We start from the raw sequence: 14,982 nt of genomic DNA on the forward strand, positions 1-14,982 counted from the left end.
CGTTTATTGTATATTCCTATAATTAATAAATAATAATGTATAAAGTTTCAGTTTTTCCCATGAAAATTCCCACCGACGAAATTCGTGCGGCTTCAACGAATAGAGAAAATGCCACGTCGTATATTATTGTGTATTTGTGTGTATTGGGTAGTTAAGCAGTAAAAAGTCGTATATTATGTACACTATTAATTCTTATCTCACCGGGTAGATACGATGCGTGACGTGTCGACACTTTTCTTCCAGATACCTAGCTATTACAATAGAATATAAAATCATTAAAACTACTGCTTTGATAATTTAATTTTTGAGAGATGAATTTTTTTGTGTTCAAGTACGACAATATTCCTAAATCAAAGAGAAACGCAATGAAAAAAACATTTTTTTTTTGTAATTCTTAAAATAACGTTTAATTTATATACAACACGATAAAGTATTCTACTAATCTCCGCGGATCGAAAAAATAATTATTTCCACCAATAACGAGATTCGAGATGTTAAGATTCAGTAGGTGTATTTAAAAACAACAGGACTGAACGATGGACGATCTACTACATTTGTTTTGTTAAGGTGTATTTAAAATGCGTTATACGTAAAATGTACCTATATAGATTATAAGTGGTCGCTACGAAGTTTCTTAAACATCGAATTACAACCAAAAAAAAAAATAATAAAAATAATATTAAGCTTTCATAGCTGTCTCTGAAAATACGGCATTCGTGACGTATATATATCGCATCTCTCGGGTTTTTATAGGTACGTATAATATTATAGCCACATCATACAGTGATGCGTATATATTCGTATACCGCCGATATACGCGATATAATAATAATATTATCACTTCGGGACCAGACGACAAGTGACGACACCGATATTAATTTCCAGTAATCTTTGTTTTTTTTTTTTTCGTGTCATTTCTTTTTGTCGCGTCCCTCGTCGTGGCGCCTCCGCCGCTGGCTGCAAGAACCGCGGCGGCCGGGTTTTCCGACATTTTCCGCTAGGCGGAGGCGGCGGGCCACTACAGATACGACTATCACTACCACTATATAAAGTATAAACTATGTATATATAGATATATATATACTACCGTAGTACCGTCATACTGTACAATATACGTATATATACATATATTAAAACGATGGTTAGGTTAGGCATGTATGGCGGCGGTGTAAGTACACACTATAAGTATATATATATATATATATATATAAACATCTATACATATATACACACGCACGGACGGAGCTTTTGGGGCGTCAGTGCGTCGGTGTCTGTCGATCCGCCAACACGCCCGTCGCGCCGTGATCGTCGCCGCCGTTATCGTCGTCGACGGCACACATACAAACACGCACATATTAACACACACACACACACACAAACGTACACATTCACACTCATACGCGCACGCGCGCCCCCGAACGCTCAGACACAAAATTCTATAATATATATCGTCGGCGTCGCGACCGCGCCGTAGCATCTGCCGCCGACAGTCGCGCGCGCCACCACACCGGTGCGTTGTAATAGTACCGTATTGTACGCTTGCGCACGACGTTGGTTTCGGCGTGTCCCATTCAGAGTGAGCGAACGGCGCCGATACCGCCGCCGCCGCCGACTGCGATCGATACTCCGGGGGGCCCTATGACGTAAGTGAGCAACACGGTCGTATGTGAATGACAGGGAGAACTCTGTCGTCGTCGTCGCGTAACCGAGTGATAGAAAAACCAAAAACCGTATTACGCGCCATCACTACCGCCGCCATCGTCGTCGTCGACACTATTTAGACGCAGCGACTGCGATAGAGCAGCTAACCGACAACGGTCACCGCCGCCGCCGCCACCGCAGCCACAGCTATTACCACGGCCAGACGACGATCTCGGGACGGACCGCGCGTCACCTTATAAGAAAACAACCGTCACCGTAGTGCGATCTCTCGTTCGTCCGCGCGGCGGTGCGTCGCGACCGCGTATCGCCGGGACACCGATCGTGTTATTCCGCATCGGGACGTACGCGCGCCGTTGACCCGCAGACGCCCGGTACGCGGACCGCAGCACCGCCGCGGTGGTCGTCATGTCGGCGTCGTCGCGGGCGCCACGCAGTCGTCCCCAGCACGATGACCGCGGTATGGCCGAGCGCGACGCGTCCATGGGCTGACCATGACCGCCGTACCGGCGCACGGGACGACGCACATAGCACCGTCGTTGTGCCGGGTGGTGGCGCTTCTTAGTGCCGTGTGCTGGTGTTGGGTACTGAGAATGGCCGCCGAGATGCCGGACCTGTCGCACCTGACGCCCGAGGAACGGGAGATCATCGAGTCCGTAGTGCACAGGCAGAAACAGGAGGAACAAAAGGAACAGGAAATCATGAGGTCGGTATATAATTGGGAGATTGGTGATTTTCATGCGGTTGTTGGCAAGTGGGAGGGTGGAATTGGGGTGGGTGTCGTGTGACGGCGGCTCGTACCACGTAATATATAATAATGATAATAATAATAATAATAATAATAATAATAATAACACCACGGCGGCACTATCGTCGCTGCCGTCACCGCCACCGCCACCGCTGCTGCCGCCCAACGATAGAGGCGGTGGCGGTGACGGCGGGGTTGAACTTTTGAACTTTACCGCGCGCGCGATCCGACCGCGCAACATAATATTATACGCGAAATACGCGCGCGTCCGAGTTTTATTGTCGTCATAGCATTTTTTTTTTTATGGTTTGGAGGGGATGGCAGGGTTGAGTATAATATAATGTTCTATGTCATCGCGTCAGCACCACCGGATTTTCTGGTGTTTTGATAACGGCAACGACGCACCTAGGCTGGGACACCCTCCCCCCTCTCCTCGAACCATTGGAAGGCGTCTGAGATTACAGCTACGGGGGCGCGGATGTGTTCGGTTCTCGTGAGTAGGTTTCACGCGTAGACTTAATATAATATGGTGAATACGTTTTTATGGGTATTTTGTTATTGTTATTTGGTAAACTAAAATGATAATAACGACTATTCAGTATTCGAACAACTCGCACCAACCTCTACACACCCCTGCCCACCATCAAATCACTCGTCGAATTCTGATTTTATTTCATCAGGTCGAAATTTCATGCCAAATAATGCACTGCTGCAGAATTGGTCAACGTTGTCCCGATAAATACATCTTTTAGAAAACCATGTCAACTGTTATTGTCTCAATTCTGCAGAAAATACTTGAACGGTTTTCTTCAGTATGCTTAAAATGGTTCTGTCACATATATTACCTATGTCCATCGAGAATTTTGTCGTGCTATGGTTTCCACAACGCAATTATTGTCGATTTTATATATTTTTTTGTCTTCGTTTTCGTTGCATTGCTCGAAGCACAATAAAATATACGTTAAAATAATTACTAATAACTTAGCCACTCGAACTATAATAATAGTATACCTACAGCCGAATAAAAGTTTCACTGATATTTGATTATATTTTTCGATGTATATTTTAAAAAAGCGTTCAAAAAACTATCAAATTTTCAACTACCACTAACTTACAAATATTTTTTTTTTAAATATTATATTCTGGTGGACTAGGTTATGATCTCGTATTATATTCTCGGTGCGAGCATAAAATTTTTATTTTTATATTCCTATCACCGCGATCTATGAGGAAGACTTTATATGATCATATGTTATAGTAAATATTTTGGTCATCATACAATAAGTATATGATAATGTCGCTGTAAGATAGTAAAACGGTAAAGCACAAAAATATTATATTTCAGTGGAATTTAAATTTTGCAGTGTTAGATATTGTTATAGAATAACAGATTACGAACTTATGAATTATGTGTTATTTTATAACAATATGTATACTTAGACCGGTTTTGCTCTAAATAATCGTATTGAAATAAAAGAGCGTTATTAAATGGAATGGTAATCTTTGAATATACAAGTAGTGATTTACTGCTGAATTCGGAAGACAGGTTTCTTCGAGTATAACATTTTATTAAAAATGGCAAACACTTTCTTTTTAGGCATGTTTCACATGAAAATACCCCGTTTCAACTTTTCGATTATCAATTGTGTTTAATTTCAAAACTATGCAAAAATAATAGATCGCATAGGTAACAAATTAAATTGTTAATTTATTTTACTAGGTACTACAAAAAGTGTTAACCGAATGAAAATCTTACATTACAATATAACTAATAATTATATAGATTAGTCTTAATATATACATAATTTTAAAATTATATCGATGATTTAAATTTTTATGCAGGCGAAAGCAAGAAGAAGTAATTTTATTGGAAGAGAAAATTCGGCAACGTAGTGAACAACAAAAAAAGGCAGGCGTCGAGTTGGACGCAACTTGTCATATATGCCTGAAGACCAAATTTGCCGACGGTGTCGGACACCTGTGCAACTATTGCGGTATCAGATGTTGTGCCAGGTGTGGAGGCAAGGTTACCCTGCGTTCGAGCAAAGTTAGTATTTGATTTGTTTCTATATATACGAATAATTAATAAAATAAAATATTTTATAAATTAATCTACCCGTTAGTCTAATTTTTATAATGGATTTTATGCGATCATGATGACGTGTATACAGGCAAATTATATGCAGCAATTAGCCGCACCGATGGAGTGGGTGAATAAAATTAAAATATTCCCTGTTTTGACTATCAAAACGATTTATAAATTAAAAAAATAAGTCAAAAGTTTAAATTTTAAATTATCAATTATTAACGGATTGAAATACATTACATACGCAATCAAAATTTTTTTTCTTTTAAAATCCTATTAAATGTTATTTTGTGTTCTTCTTTAGTGTATAATATACAATTAAGTGTTTAAACACATTATTTAACTAATTGTGTAACTAAAATTAAATATGTCCGGTTTGTTTATTATGCTTTGCAAATAATTCGAAACGATGAATAATTTTTACTTCCACACCTCGTTTATTATTTTATGATCTAAGACTCAAGCTATTTAGGTTAAATTTATTATTTAAACGAAGTCATACAAATATATAATAGACAATAGTGTATTCCAGTCAGGAACGTAACCACGAGTTTTTATTAAAGGGGTGTTTAAATTTCTTATTTAAATATAACTTGTTAGCATATTAACATATGTCATCAACTTCCATACTTGATATTATATAAAATATGAAATAGTACCGTATGAGTCATATGACTAAATATTTTTTAGAAATTTGAAGCATATAAAAATATATTTTTCGCATAAAAATACAAACAGGGGAGTGTGTTTCACATCCAAAACAATCACCTGTTTCTAGTGTCTATCTGCTTTAAGCTTTTAAACAACAAAAGATATTTCTAATTTTTTTTTCAAAGTTGTTATTTATAAATCTTAATCCTTATCATTAATATTGTTGTTTGATATAACGAAATCACATATTTCCACAGTATATTAAAATAAATCACTTATAGCATCAATATTATGTTGAAAACATTATTTGAATATGTTATAAAATATATTTTTTTTATTACTAAATTCTTATTTTGTGGATTTAGATTTAAAATGATGATGATATATATATATAATAATATGAATAATATGATTTATTTAAGTCCAAATATTAAATAAGTATTACACTTTTAAATTTACTGATATTATGTATTTCAAAACATATTGTTATAGTATTTTGCTTTTAGTATGATATGTAATCTGTTTTTATTTCATGTTTTAATTCACATTTTGGATTCAGATATTAGCAAACTATCTATTAAATTCGATTTAAACCTATTATTTACCATGAAAAGGACAGGGAAAACCGATAAAGTGTTAACTGTTTAGTAATATACCTATATATACAGAAGGATATATTGATTTTAAATGAGGACTTTTATTTTTTTATACTATAGAATATAATATTGTTTCGAATGCATTAACTATAACTTGAAAAGGTTGCTTATAACTTATTTTATTTTTGTACATAAAAATGTATTGTTGAAGATGGTGTGACTGTTTTAAAAAACATACCCAACAAAGCTATAAAAGAGTAAGAGTACATGTTTTTTTGTCAATTCATCATAAAAACTGATTTTTTCGGAACTCGTCGAGAATGTTTTGGTATTCTATAGAATAATTGTTTAGATATTTTTTAGACTTCTGATAATAATCAAAAAGATAACATTTTCGTAACCTATTGAAAGTAAACATACATATTACATTATGATAGTTGGTAGCCGCCGGTTAACTGAGGAGGCTATTTTCACACAACTCTAAGTATACGAATGGAAAGCAATTACGAATTTAAGTTATATATTTATTCGAAAAAAATAATTCTTGAAAAAATCATGCTATTAAAACAATCCAAAATTATAATATTCCACACACAATGTGGCTTCAGGGAAAAACCATTCAACAGTATACTAAATGAATAGACTTATTGATAAAATTTAAATCTTTTTACTGCCCAGAGTTTTCAAAACGTGGCTCAAGCATTTGATAGAGTTAAAAATGACGGCCTTCTCTATAAAATAAAATTATTCCTTCCAGCAACTTACTATCCTTCGATCCACTCTTATTTTTGCAATCTAATATTTACAGTTAGACAAGGCACCTCAATCCCTTCATACTTTCCATACTTTTCAACCTCTGCTGGCGTTTCTCAAGGGAAGTGACTTGTCATCCGATTTGTGTAAAATATATAGTATTCACATCAGGTATTCCCTAAACAGGAAACACGATTGTAGCAATCTATGCAGACGATACAGCTATACTAGTCCTCCAACTCAGACCCCGTTCAAGTTTCAACTTATCTCTAAAATTGCCTTGACAACTAGCACCTGGGCAAGTAGGTGGAGAATTCTAACAAATTCTGAAAAATCTTTCTATGTACTATTTATACTTTGAAAAAATAATCTTCCTCCACTTTAACTTTAAGGAGTTGAGAAATCTACTACGTTTCAGGTCAAATATCTAAAACTCACCTCACCAATAATCCAAAGGTAGTATCCGTCTTCACCTGTTTCGTTATATATTTAGGTCCAAACTATTAATCTACACAAAACCTATAGTGTACAAATCTTTATTTAACCTAAGGTGGTGGTGCCGTGACTTAATAAATTAATATGTTTCTATGTTGTGTTATTATTATGTTAATTATCCATATATTTATTGTATTAATAAAATAAAGATTTTAAATGTTTCTAAAAAAAAAAAATAAAAAATAAGAATTTAAAATTATGTTTGTATAATATTCAGTGTAAATGTAAATACGTGCATAAAGGAACAGCAACTATAATTAACAAAAATCATTTATTTTTTAGAAATGTAGTTAAAATAATATATATCATGTGCAATACACCGCATACGCATTACATATTATGTTAAATATATCATTTTATACTTACGGAATGAACGATGGTTTTTCTTAATCAATAATTAAGAACTCAATTTAATCGTAATGTAATACAATAATGAAATACGTAGGTATCCACCAAATTAATTATTTTGCTATTTTCGTTCAAAAGATGTTAACAATCATTTAGAATATACATAGATGAATTAAATAAAGAATAGAAAAAAATAAAAAATAAAATTCTTGTACAAAATAATTACAACATTTACTATTTTAAGCTATAAATAATAAATTATCATGTAAAATGTCAATAAAACTATAGTTAAATTTTAACGTTTTATTTTATGTCACTTTTAAATTATTTAGTATTAAGTAATCATATTACAATGAAATTCATTAAATGAATACAAAACAAAAAAAATAACTAACAATTTTTATTTTAGGCAATATAAAATAAAATGATAAAATTTAGCTTAAAAATATAAAATAAAATATTATTTTCTATGAAAATATTTGATTTATAAATTTAAGATATTCTATTTTAGGTTCTAAGACAAAGGATGTATTGATTTGAATATGTTCTTTTTTTTGAGAGAGTGTAGCGTCACCTACCGCCCCTGAAGGTAGAAATGCTTAAATGTTTAACTGTTATGTGATTTCTGGTAGAAAATTGGAACTAGTGATTACTGTTTAAGTGGTGAAGAGTAAAAAATGTCTAGTAGTTTTTTAAAATAATTAGGAGTGGGAGAGAATTATAGGAAAATAGGTAATTTTCACCAATCATTGATATTTGATATTAGCATTTTCTTAACATTTTTAAAAAAACAATATTTTTTAGACTTCTTCTGTTCTATGTTGGTGTTTGAAAGCTTTTTTTTAAATTTATGTAAGATATTCAATTATTCTTTGTAAGTAAAATTGTTGTAAATGAAATATATTAAGATTTTATATATTTTTTTTCTATTTGAAATTTAAAAGTATATAGGTAGTAAATGCAATTATACAATTTTGCTATAAGTGTTAAAATTTAAAATTTTGATAAAATTCGTCATTTTTTATTTTAATTAAAAATATACATTTTTAATTTTTATTACTAAAATTTAAATATATAATAAGAAATTAATTCTTATAAGTTGTTAAGTTGTTCTTATATAAATCTAAATATATCAAAAATACATAGACATATTGTATTAAAAATATTTCAAATTTTGACGATTTTTATGTTAATATTTAACTAAAATCTTAGATCATCATAATTTTTAAAACTGTTTGCATTATATTTAATATATTTATACATTTAATTTTTCTAAATATTCAGGTTAATTTTAAAAAGTTAGTTCAACCTAGTATATTATAATTTATAATATTATTACTAAAACAAAAATAAATTATTAAAAGCTATTTTAAGCGTTTGTAATAATTTTTTAAAAACTAAAAAAGCAAATTTGCATTATTTGTTTTAGATTGATGTTTTAAAATCAATTCACCTATAGTGGTTATTAGGTTTTAAGTGTTTTTATTAATTTTCATCTCAATAGAATATTGTATATTATGTCTGTTTGTCGTAATTTATGCATTGCTAACCTACGATGGTACTAATAATACAATCATTATATTATTGTGGGATTAAAAAAAATATATTATTTTATGATATGTTTTGGACTGTAATCATAATTACCAACCATTGCATAGAATCTAGATTTTTGATGAATTGTTGTCTTTAACATATTTTTTTTATTGACATACAATTAATTACACTTTCTTTTGTAATTTCGTAGTAGTAAGTCTATATGTGAAATTGAAGTCAGTATCACGTGATCTATGGTTGTAACTGACGTTTTACAGTTCTATACAGTACAACTTTTACTCTTTTATTTTTGTTATTGATGATATACGATTTGAGAATATTGATGATAAAGCAAAGTACTACTGATAATATTGGTTATCCTTAGGATAGTTACCCTATTTGCACTGTTTGGTAGAGTATATAATGTATTGTTATTAATTGTATTTAAGAGTATTGTTCATTTTTTGTTCCGAATTTGTTTATGCTTGAATAATTTTATATTATTATAGTATTATAGGAATTATAAGAGTAATGTAGTGTTTGTGAACAAAAAAAATATTGTTGGATAAATGGAATAATACGGAATTACAGTGGCCTTAAACGTAAGAATATTGTTACGTGAAATTTGTTAGTCAAAAATCTTTTTTTTATAATCCGAAGTTACCACATTTGTTATTTTATAAATAACTTAGGTATTGATGAAAGGGGCATAAATGTTATTTATCATATATATAATATTTATTTGTAGCAGTTACACAATTTTTTTTACTTTTAAAGAAGCTTGTTTGCAATTACATTTTTGATTTGATATTCATCCTTACACGTTTGATTTCTAATATTTGTGTGAATAATAAAACCATTAATCATCCATGATTGAATTTTAGGCTTAATCAATTGAATTAGCTAAATATGTTAAAAAATAATAAAAAATAACAAAATAATATGCCTACCTGTGTGGGCTTTTTTTTAGCGTGTAAAGACGTTTCAGTTTGTAACAAGAAATTACTTTGCACCACTACTATACATGTGGTGTGCATATTCGTGATAAAGTCCAATCAAGGCCTACAAGTTTACAGAATCAGTTACCCTTTGACCTAGTTATTTGCGTGTTTCCAATATGAAATATAATACTCTCATGAATACGGCTATATGCAAATAAACACCCAACGATAAAAAATATATCTTAGATAAACTTCGGCATTCTGTTTTTTTTTTGTATTTATCTGGACACGACAAAACGTCGTTTTAATCGAATGTTCATCTTTAGGATGTCGAAAAATCATATTATTTATATATTCATTATTTATTATATTGAGATAGTCTTGTGTGTTTTTTTTTACTACCTACGCGTTATTTGAGGTTGAATGTGAAATGTGAAAAAAACCAAAATGGGCTAATAAAAGGTGTATGATTTTAATTAAATTGACGCTTTCTATACTTAAGCTTCATACGGGCTTTTGTCACTAACGCTTCAAGTGAAATATCATCATGTGTGGTAATAAGGCGTACGTGTGTATTAGATGTTTGCCGCGGCTCCGTGTCGTGGTCGGTGGAAGAGCTATACCTATATAGAGTACAGCGCTGCGTCCAATTCGTTTATTTTTGCGTGCAAAGTTATATATATTTTTTCATAAGAAAAGAAAAAAAACTCTTTGTTTTCTATTAATTTAAAGTTTTTTGATATCATCGTGAGTATTGCTTTTAATATAAAAACATCGCCACCACAGTTGCCGCTGCAGACGGTCTCAGCGAAACCCTCGCTCGTAATAAAATAATATTAATATATTATATTATATAATATATATACGTGGACAACGGTTCACGGGGTGCATTCAACTTGGTATCATCCGCCCCTTTTCGGGTGGGAGCAATGACGTCACGGATTTGCGGGACATGACGTATGTTATATTGATCGCAGCAGCGGCGGCGTAGTCTAATATATAATAATATGTATGTGTGCGTACTGTATAGGTATATTCGCAGAGAGAGCGCCGCTGCCATAGTTAACTAACTTCACACGGATATTTGTTTTTCAATTTTCGAGACATAGGTATTTTTTTAACGGTTCAATTTACTCGACAATGGATAACGCGGCGTCCACATTGCCAGGATGAAATCAAAAAGAAAAGACCAATTCTCTGTTCGAAAACATTTTCGTTATTTCGAACGCTTTAGACTGCAACGCAGCACCCATCTTAACGATTATAATATTATTATTATTATGTACTATGTACACATCATAAGGATATCGCGAGCACGCGCGTATGCCATGTATGTAATACACGTATATATCGAGGTAGAAAATGCAAAAAAAAGCACTCGCCTCGCGTTTTGTACAAATAACATATTATATGAAATTGTATTCTAACGAGCTCGTAAACCGTAAACGCGCGTATACGTACACATAAACACCGAATTCACTCCGTTCAGCAAATCCGCCGCCACCCGAATTGCACATATGTATGTTTATCTTGTTGTACATTTCGTATAGTTATTACGATTTATATTTACTCACATTTTTATATTGTTATAATATTATATATAACACTATTATACAGCCGTAAAATACATATACCTATATATATATACAGACGGGAACAAACGACGTGTTTACTCAACGCCAATACTTTCGGTCACGTGAAAACCTAGGTGTTTGTGTGAGTGTGTATGTGTGTATGCTCACAGCTCGCCCGCACGATGTCGTCGTATACGTCGGAAATATTTCGTTTCGATCTGAATCACTGACAAGGAAAAATATTTATCCTACCGAAATGAACGATTTTATTGTGCGCACATATTATATACTATAGCGTTTGTTGTGTGCTCGCGGAGACTATTAGTATCGCATTTATTCGAGTGAAAATGAGGCGCATTTAACGATTAGCACTTAGCGGGACGGAAAAAAAAGACTCGGTCGTAAAAATCGTTACGACCTAATAACCCCTTTGGTATTATATCAGCTATAAACTATATATTTTACGTTTTTAATATTACATACTTACATGTATATTATTATACACTCGACGTTTTTTTCCGTGACACACCGCGTTTCCGGTCCGAACGGAACAATGTATCATGTGATAACTATTAGCCGATAAATAATTATGTTTTATTAACGAGATTGCAGCGATATAATAATATAATATATTATACATTACAGCATATTGTGCACATCATGTAATTTTTGTTTGACGGGTATTATATTGTTATATCGCCATATCGTATGATGGTTCTTTATATGGCAAAAATAGTAATATATAATATTATGTACGTGTACATTGTAGAATATTGTACATACAGCACAATATGTGCGTAGAGTTCGTAAACCGTGAATAATAACGTTATTTTAACATCGAATGCGCGTTAATAATTTTAACATCAACCACTTTCGACGAGTAATCACAGAATATAGGATTTTTTTCGTGGAGTAATATTGTATGTGAATTACATAATAGGTACGATTTAAATTTGTTTCGAACACAGTATAATGATATAGGTTGTGTAACGCTGAAATATAATATAATGATATGCGCCTTTGGCCTGTTAACAAATATATAATATTATAATATGCGACTTTTCTATGCACCATCCGCTTTCGGTGGAAGTTTATTTTTATTTTTACATAATATTATAGGGCCTATCTGGGACAGATGTAGAATATAAATATGGTTATGGGCGGACGGCGGCCGACGGCATGGGGTTAACTGCACCAGAGCGCAAAAAGCGCCACATACTCTATACTGGCGTTTTTATAAATAAAACAATAACCTTAAATATAACTTTATCCGTAGACTATCTCTAATGTATTCCAATAAAAAATATATGTTATATATTTTTTTATTCAACCTATACATAAATAGGTCTCGAAGTAAAATTATTAGAGCTTACGCAATTTAAATATTTATTAAATATTTATAACGCGTCGTACCTAGGCATGTTCCTATAAATTATGTATACAATGGATGAAATACTATAAAATTAACACTGATGATTAAACTATTATTTTTACTCACTACAACTTCAAATTTATCAATTTATTCATTAGTTATTTTCTTATTGTTTGGATTTTAAATATTAACACGGGTTTTAATTTACCTAATAATAAATATATTTTATTATTAGGTAAACAGCTTAAGCTTCATCCTTGTTTATTATTGTTTTATAACTGTATTTTTGACTTTATGATCTTTTTTTTTAATAACTATTTTATAGTAGGTAACTCTATCACAATTATAGAATATTTTGATGAACTAATTTACTAATATAAGCTAATTAAGTATTTTAACACAATTCCTTAATACATTACACAGAGTTGGTGTGCCCAAAATTTGAGTCTGATGATTACTGATTAAAATTTACACAACGCATGGTGTATGACAATATAGTTGAATAATAATAATAAGGTTATTCTATGTAAAAAATAAAAATAAAAGTTCATAAAAAAAAAAATATAAACGTGTTGTTACAGGTGATATGGGTGTGCATATTGTGTCGGAAAAAACAAGAGCTTCTCAGTAAGTCTGGGGAATGGATCAACCACGGTATGGCGGCCGCGGGCAGCGACCCGTCCCGGCGGTCTGAGGTGTCATCGCCTTGTATGATGTCGGATAAGAGGCCCAAGCTCGAGAGGGCACACAGTGCAGTAGAGAAAGAGAATGTGCCACTGTTGCAGCGGTCCAATAGCCTCCTGCGGCGCCAATACTCCCAACAGGAGCCGTCCAGCCGGAAGGAGCAGGAACATGAACTGACCGACGAGTACTATCGCACAGTACGTCTATAAACATTTATTATTATAATATATTATATTATATGTTATTTTTTCTCGTGATTGTTTGAGTGCTTGCAATTTTTTAGAGTGGGTGGGTAGTTGGAGGTCAGGTTAGATTTTACTGTTGGAGGATGAAATTAAGTCTTGTGATTAATCTACAACAACGTGCTTTAACATAATATATATTATATTTCTCGTCGTTGTTAATAAAGTTCCAAGTATAATACACGATTTGATAACGGTAAGGCTCGGATTTTAATGTATATTTTTCATCTTTTTATTAAATGCTCGATACGATTGATTCAAATCTATAATCGGGTTTTAATGTATATACAATTATATTAACAAATCTATTTAGTTTTTTATTATATTTTTCGTGGTTTTTAAAAATTAAAGAGCAGCTGACCTCTTTGTCAGATCTATATTAATTTCACACAAAGAAAATATGATGTTGCGTGTAAAGGGCAAATTGCTAGGTCACGTATATAAATTGAATTATTTAAAGGTCATTATCATATTATTTAATTGTAGTAAAATTAATGGAAATAAATGCTAATTCATACGTTATAAAATTATATTATATATCATTTTATTATAAAATAATGGTTAGATAAAAATATCGTTTGTGTTAAAACAATACTTGAGTGTTCTCTGAGAGCGGTGAGCTGGTACACAACAACATAACTGCACTGCAGAGTGCTAAAAGTGCGATTCTTGAGACAGATAAAAAAATAAATTAAAAAAACATGCATAAACTATATCGGCGTTTATGCCACGGGCTTAAGTCCGTATCGGAATAGTGAAATGCACGTTAGCTGTAAAGTTCCCAAGCGACAAACTGCTATCGGTGTCGACCGTTGTTTTGTGCTGCTGGTGAATAATCAATATTATTACATAATATACATTGTATCATTTGTATCTATACATATGGTCAATATGATTAGAGAATTAATTTCTGAATTGAAATTCGTTTATATTCGATTCGAACAAAGTACAGTCTAAGATTTTTGCATCATTATAGCATTATTATATCACACTTACGATTTGTGGTATATAAATGAGTTAAATTATTGACCACGTTAACTTTATAATCACTTGAATACTATTGTGTCTGTCGTTATACACTTGTCGATCGAACACTTGCTCGACTATGTTATTATGTACACTTGATGCATTTAACTAGCTACATTTATTTTTTTAGTTAACTCTTGTGATTGTGAAAAAATGTCTTTTGTAGTTTGACAAGCATTGTTATACTACCTACTAGTATTTTACTATTTTTAAGGTTTATAATTTTTTAATGACTTATATTCTTAATTTCACATTGGAAAAGGAATATTTATTT

General features: G+C 32.1%; 1 protein-coding gene across 12 annotated transcripts in view; it reads left to right on the forward strand.

The window, feature by feature from the left end:
• The first annotated feature begins 1,259 nt into the window (after positions 1 to 1,259).
• LOC132930318 (regulating synaptic membrane exocytosis protein 2) overlaps positions 1,260 to 14,982 on the forward strand; it is a 31,951-nt gene continuing 18,228 nt past the window's right edge. For all 12 annotated transcript variants that reach the window (XM_060996127.1, XM_060996117.1, XM_060996118.1 and 9 more), the window contains exons 1-3: positions 1,260 to 2,365; positions 4,250 to 4,454; positions 13,338 to 13,637. In XM_060996127.1, coding sequence (XP_060852110.1) covers positions 2,154 to 2,365; positions 4,250 to 4,454; positions 13,338 to 13,637 — 717 coding nt within the window. In that variant the 5' untranslated portion in view covers positions 1,260 to 2,153. The remainder of the gene's footprint in view (positions 2,366 to 4,249; positions 4,455 to 13,337; positions 13,638 to 14,982) is intronic.

The sequence above is a fragment of the Rhopalosiphum padi genome, chromosome 4, assembly GCF_020882245.1.
Source record: "Rhopalosiphum padi isolate XX-2018 chromosome 4, ASM2088224v1, whole genome shotgun sequence".
NCBI lineage: Eukaryota > Metazoa > Arthropoda > Insecta > Hemiptera > Aphididae > Rhopalosiphum > Rhopalosiphum padi.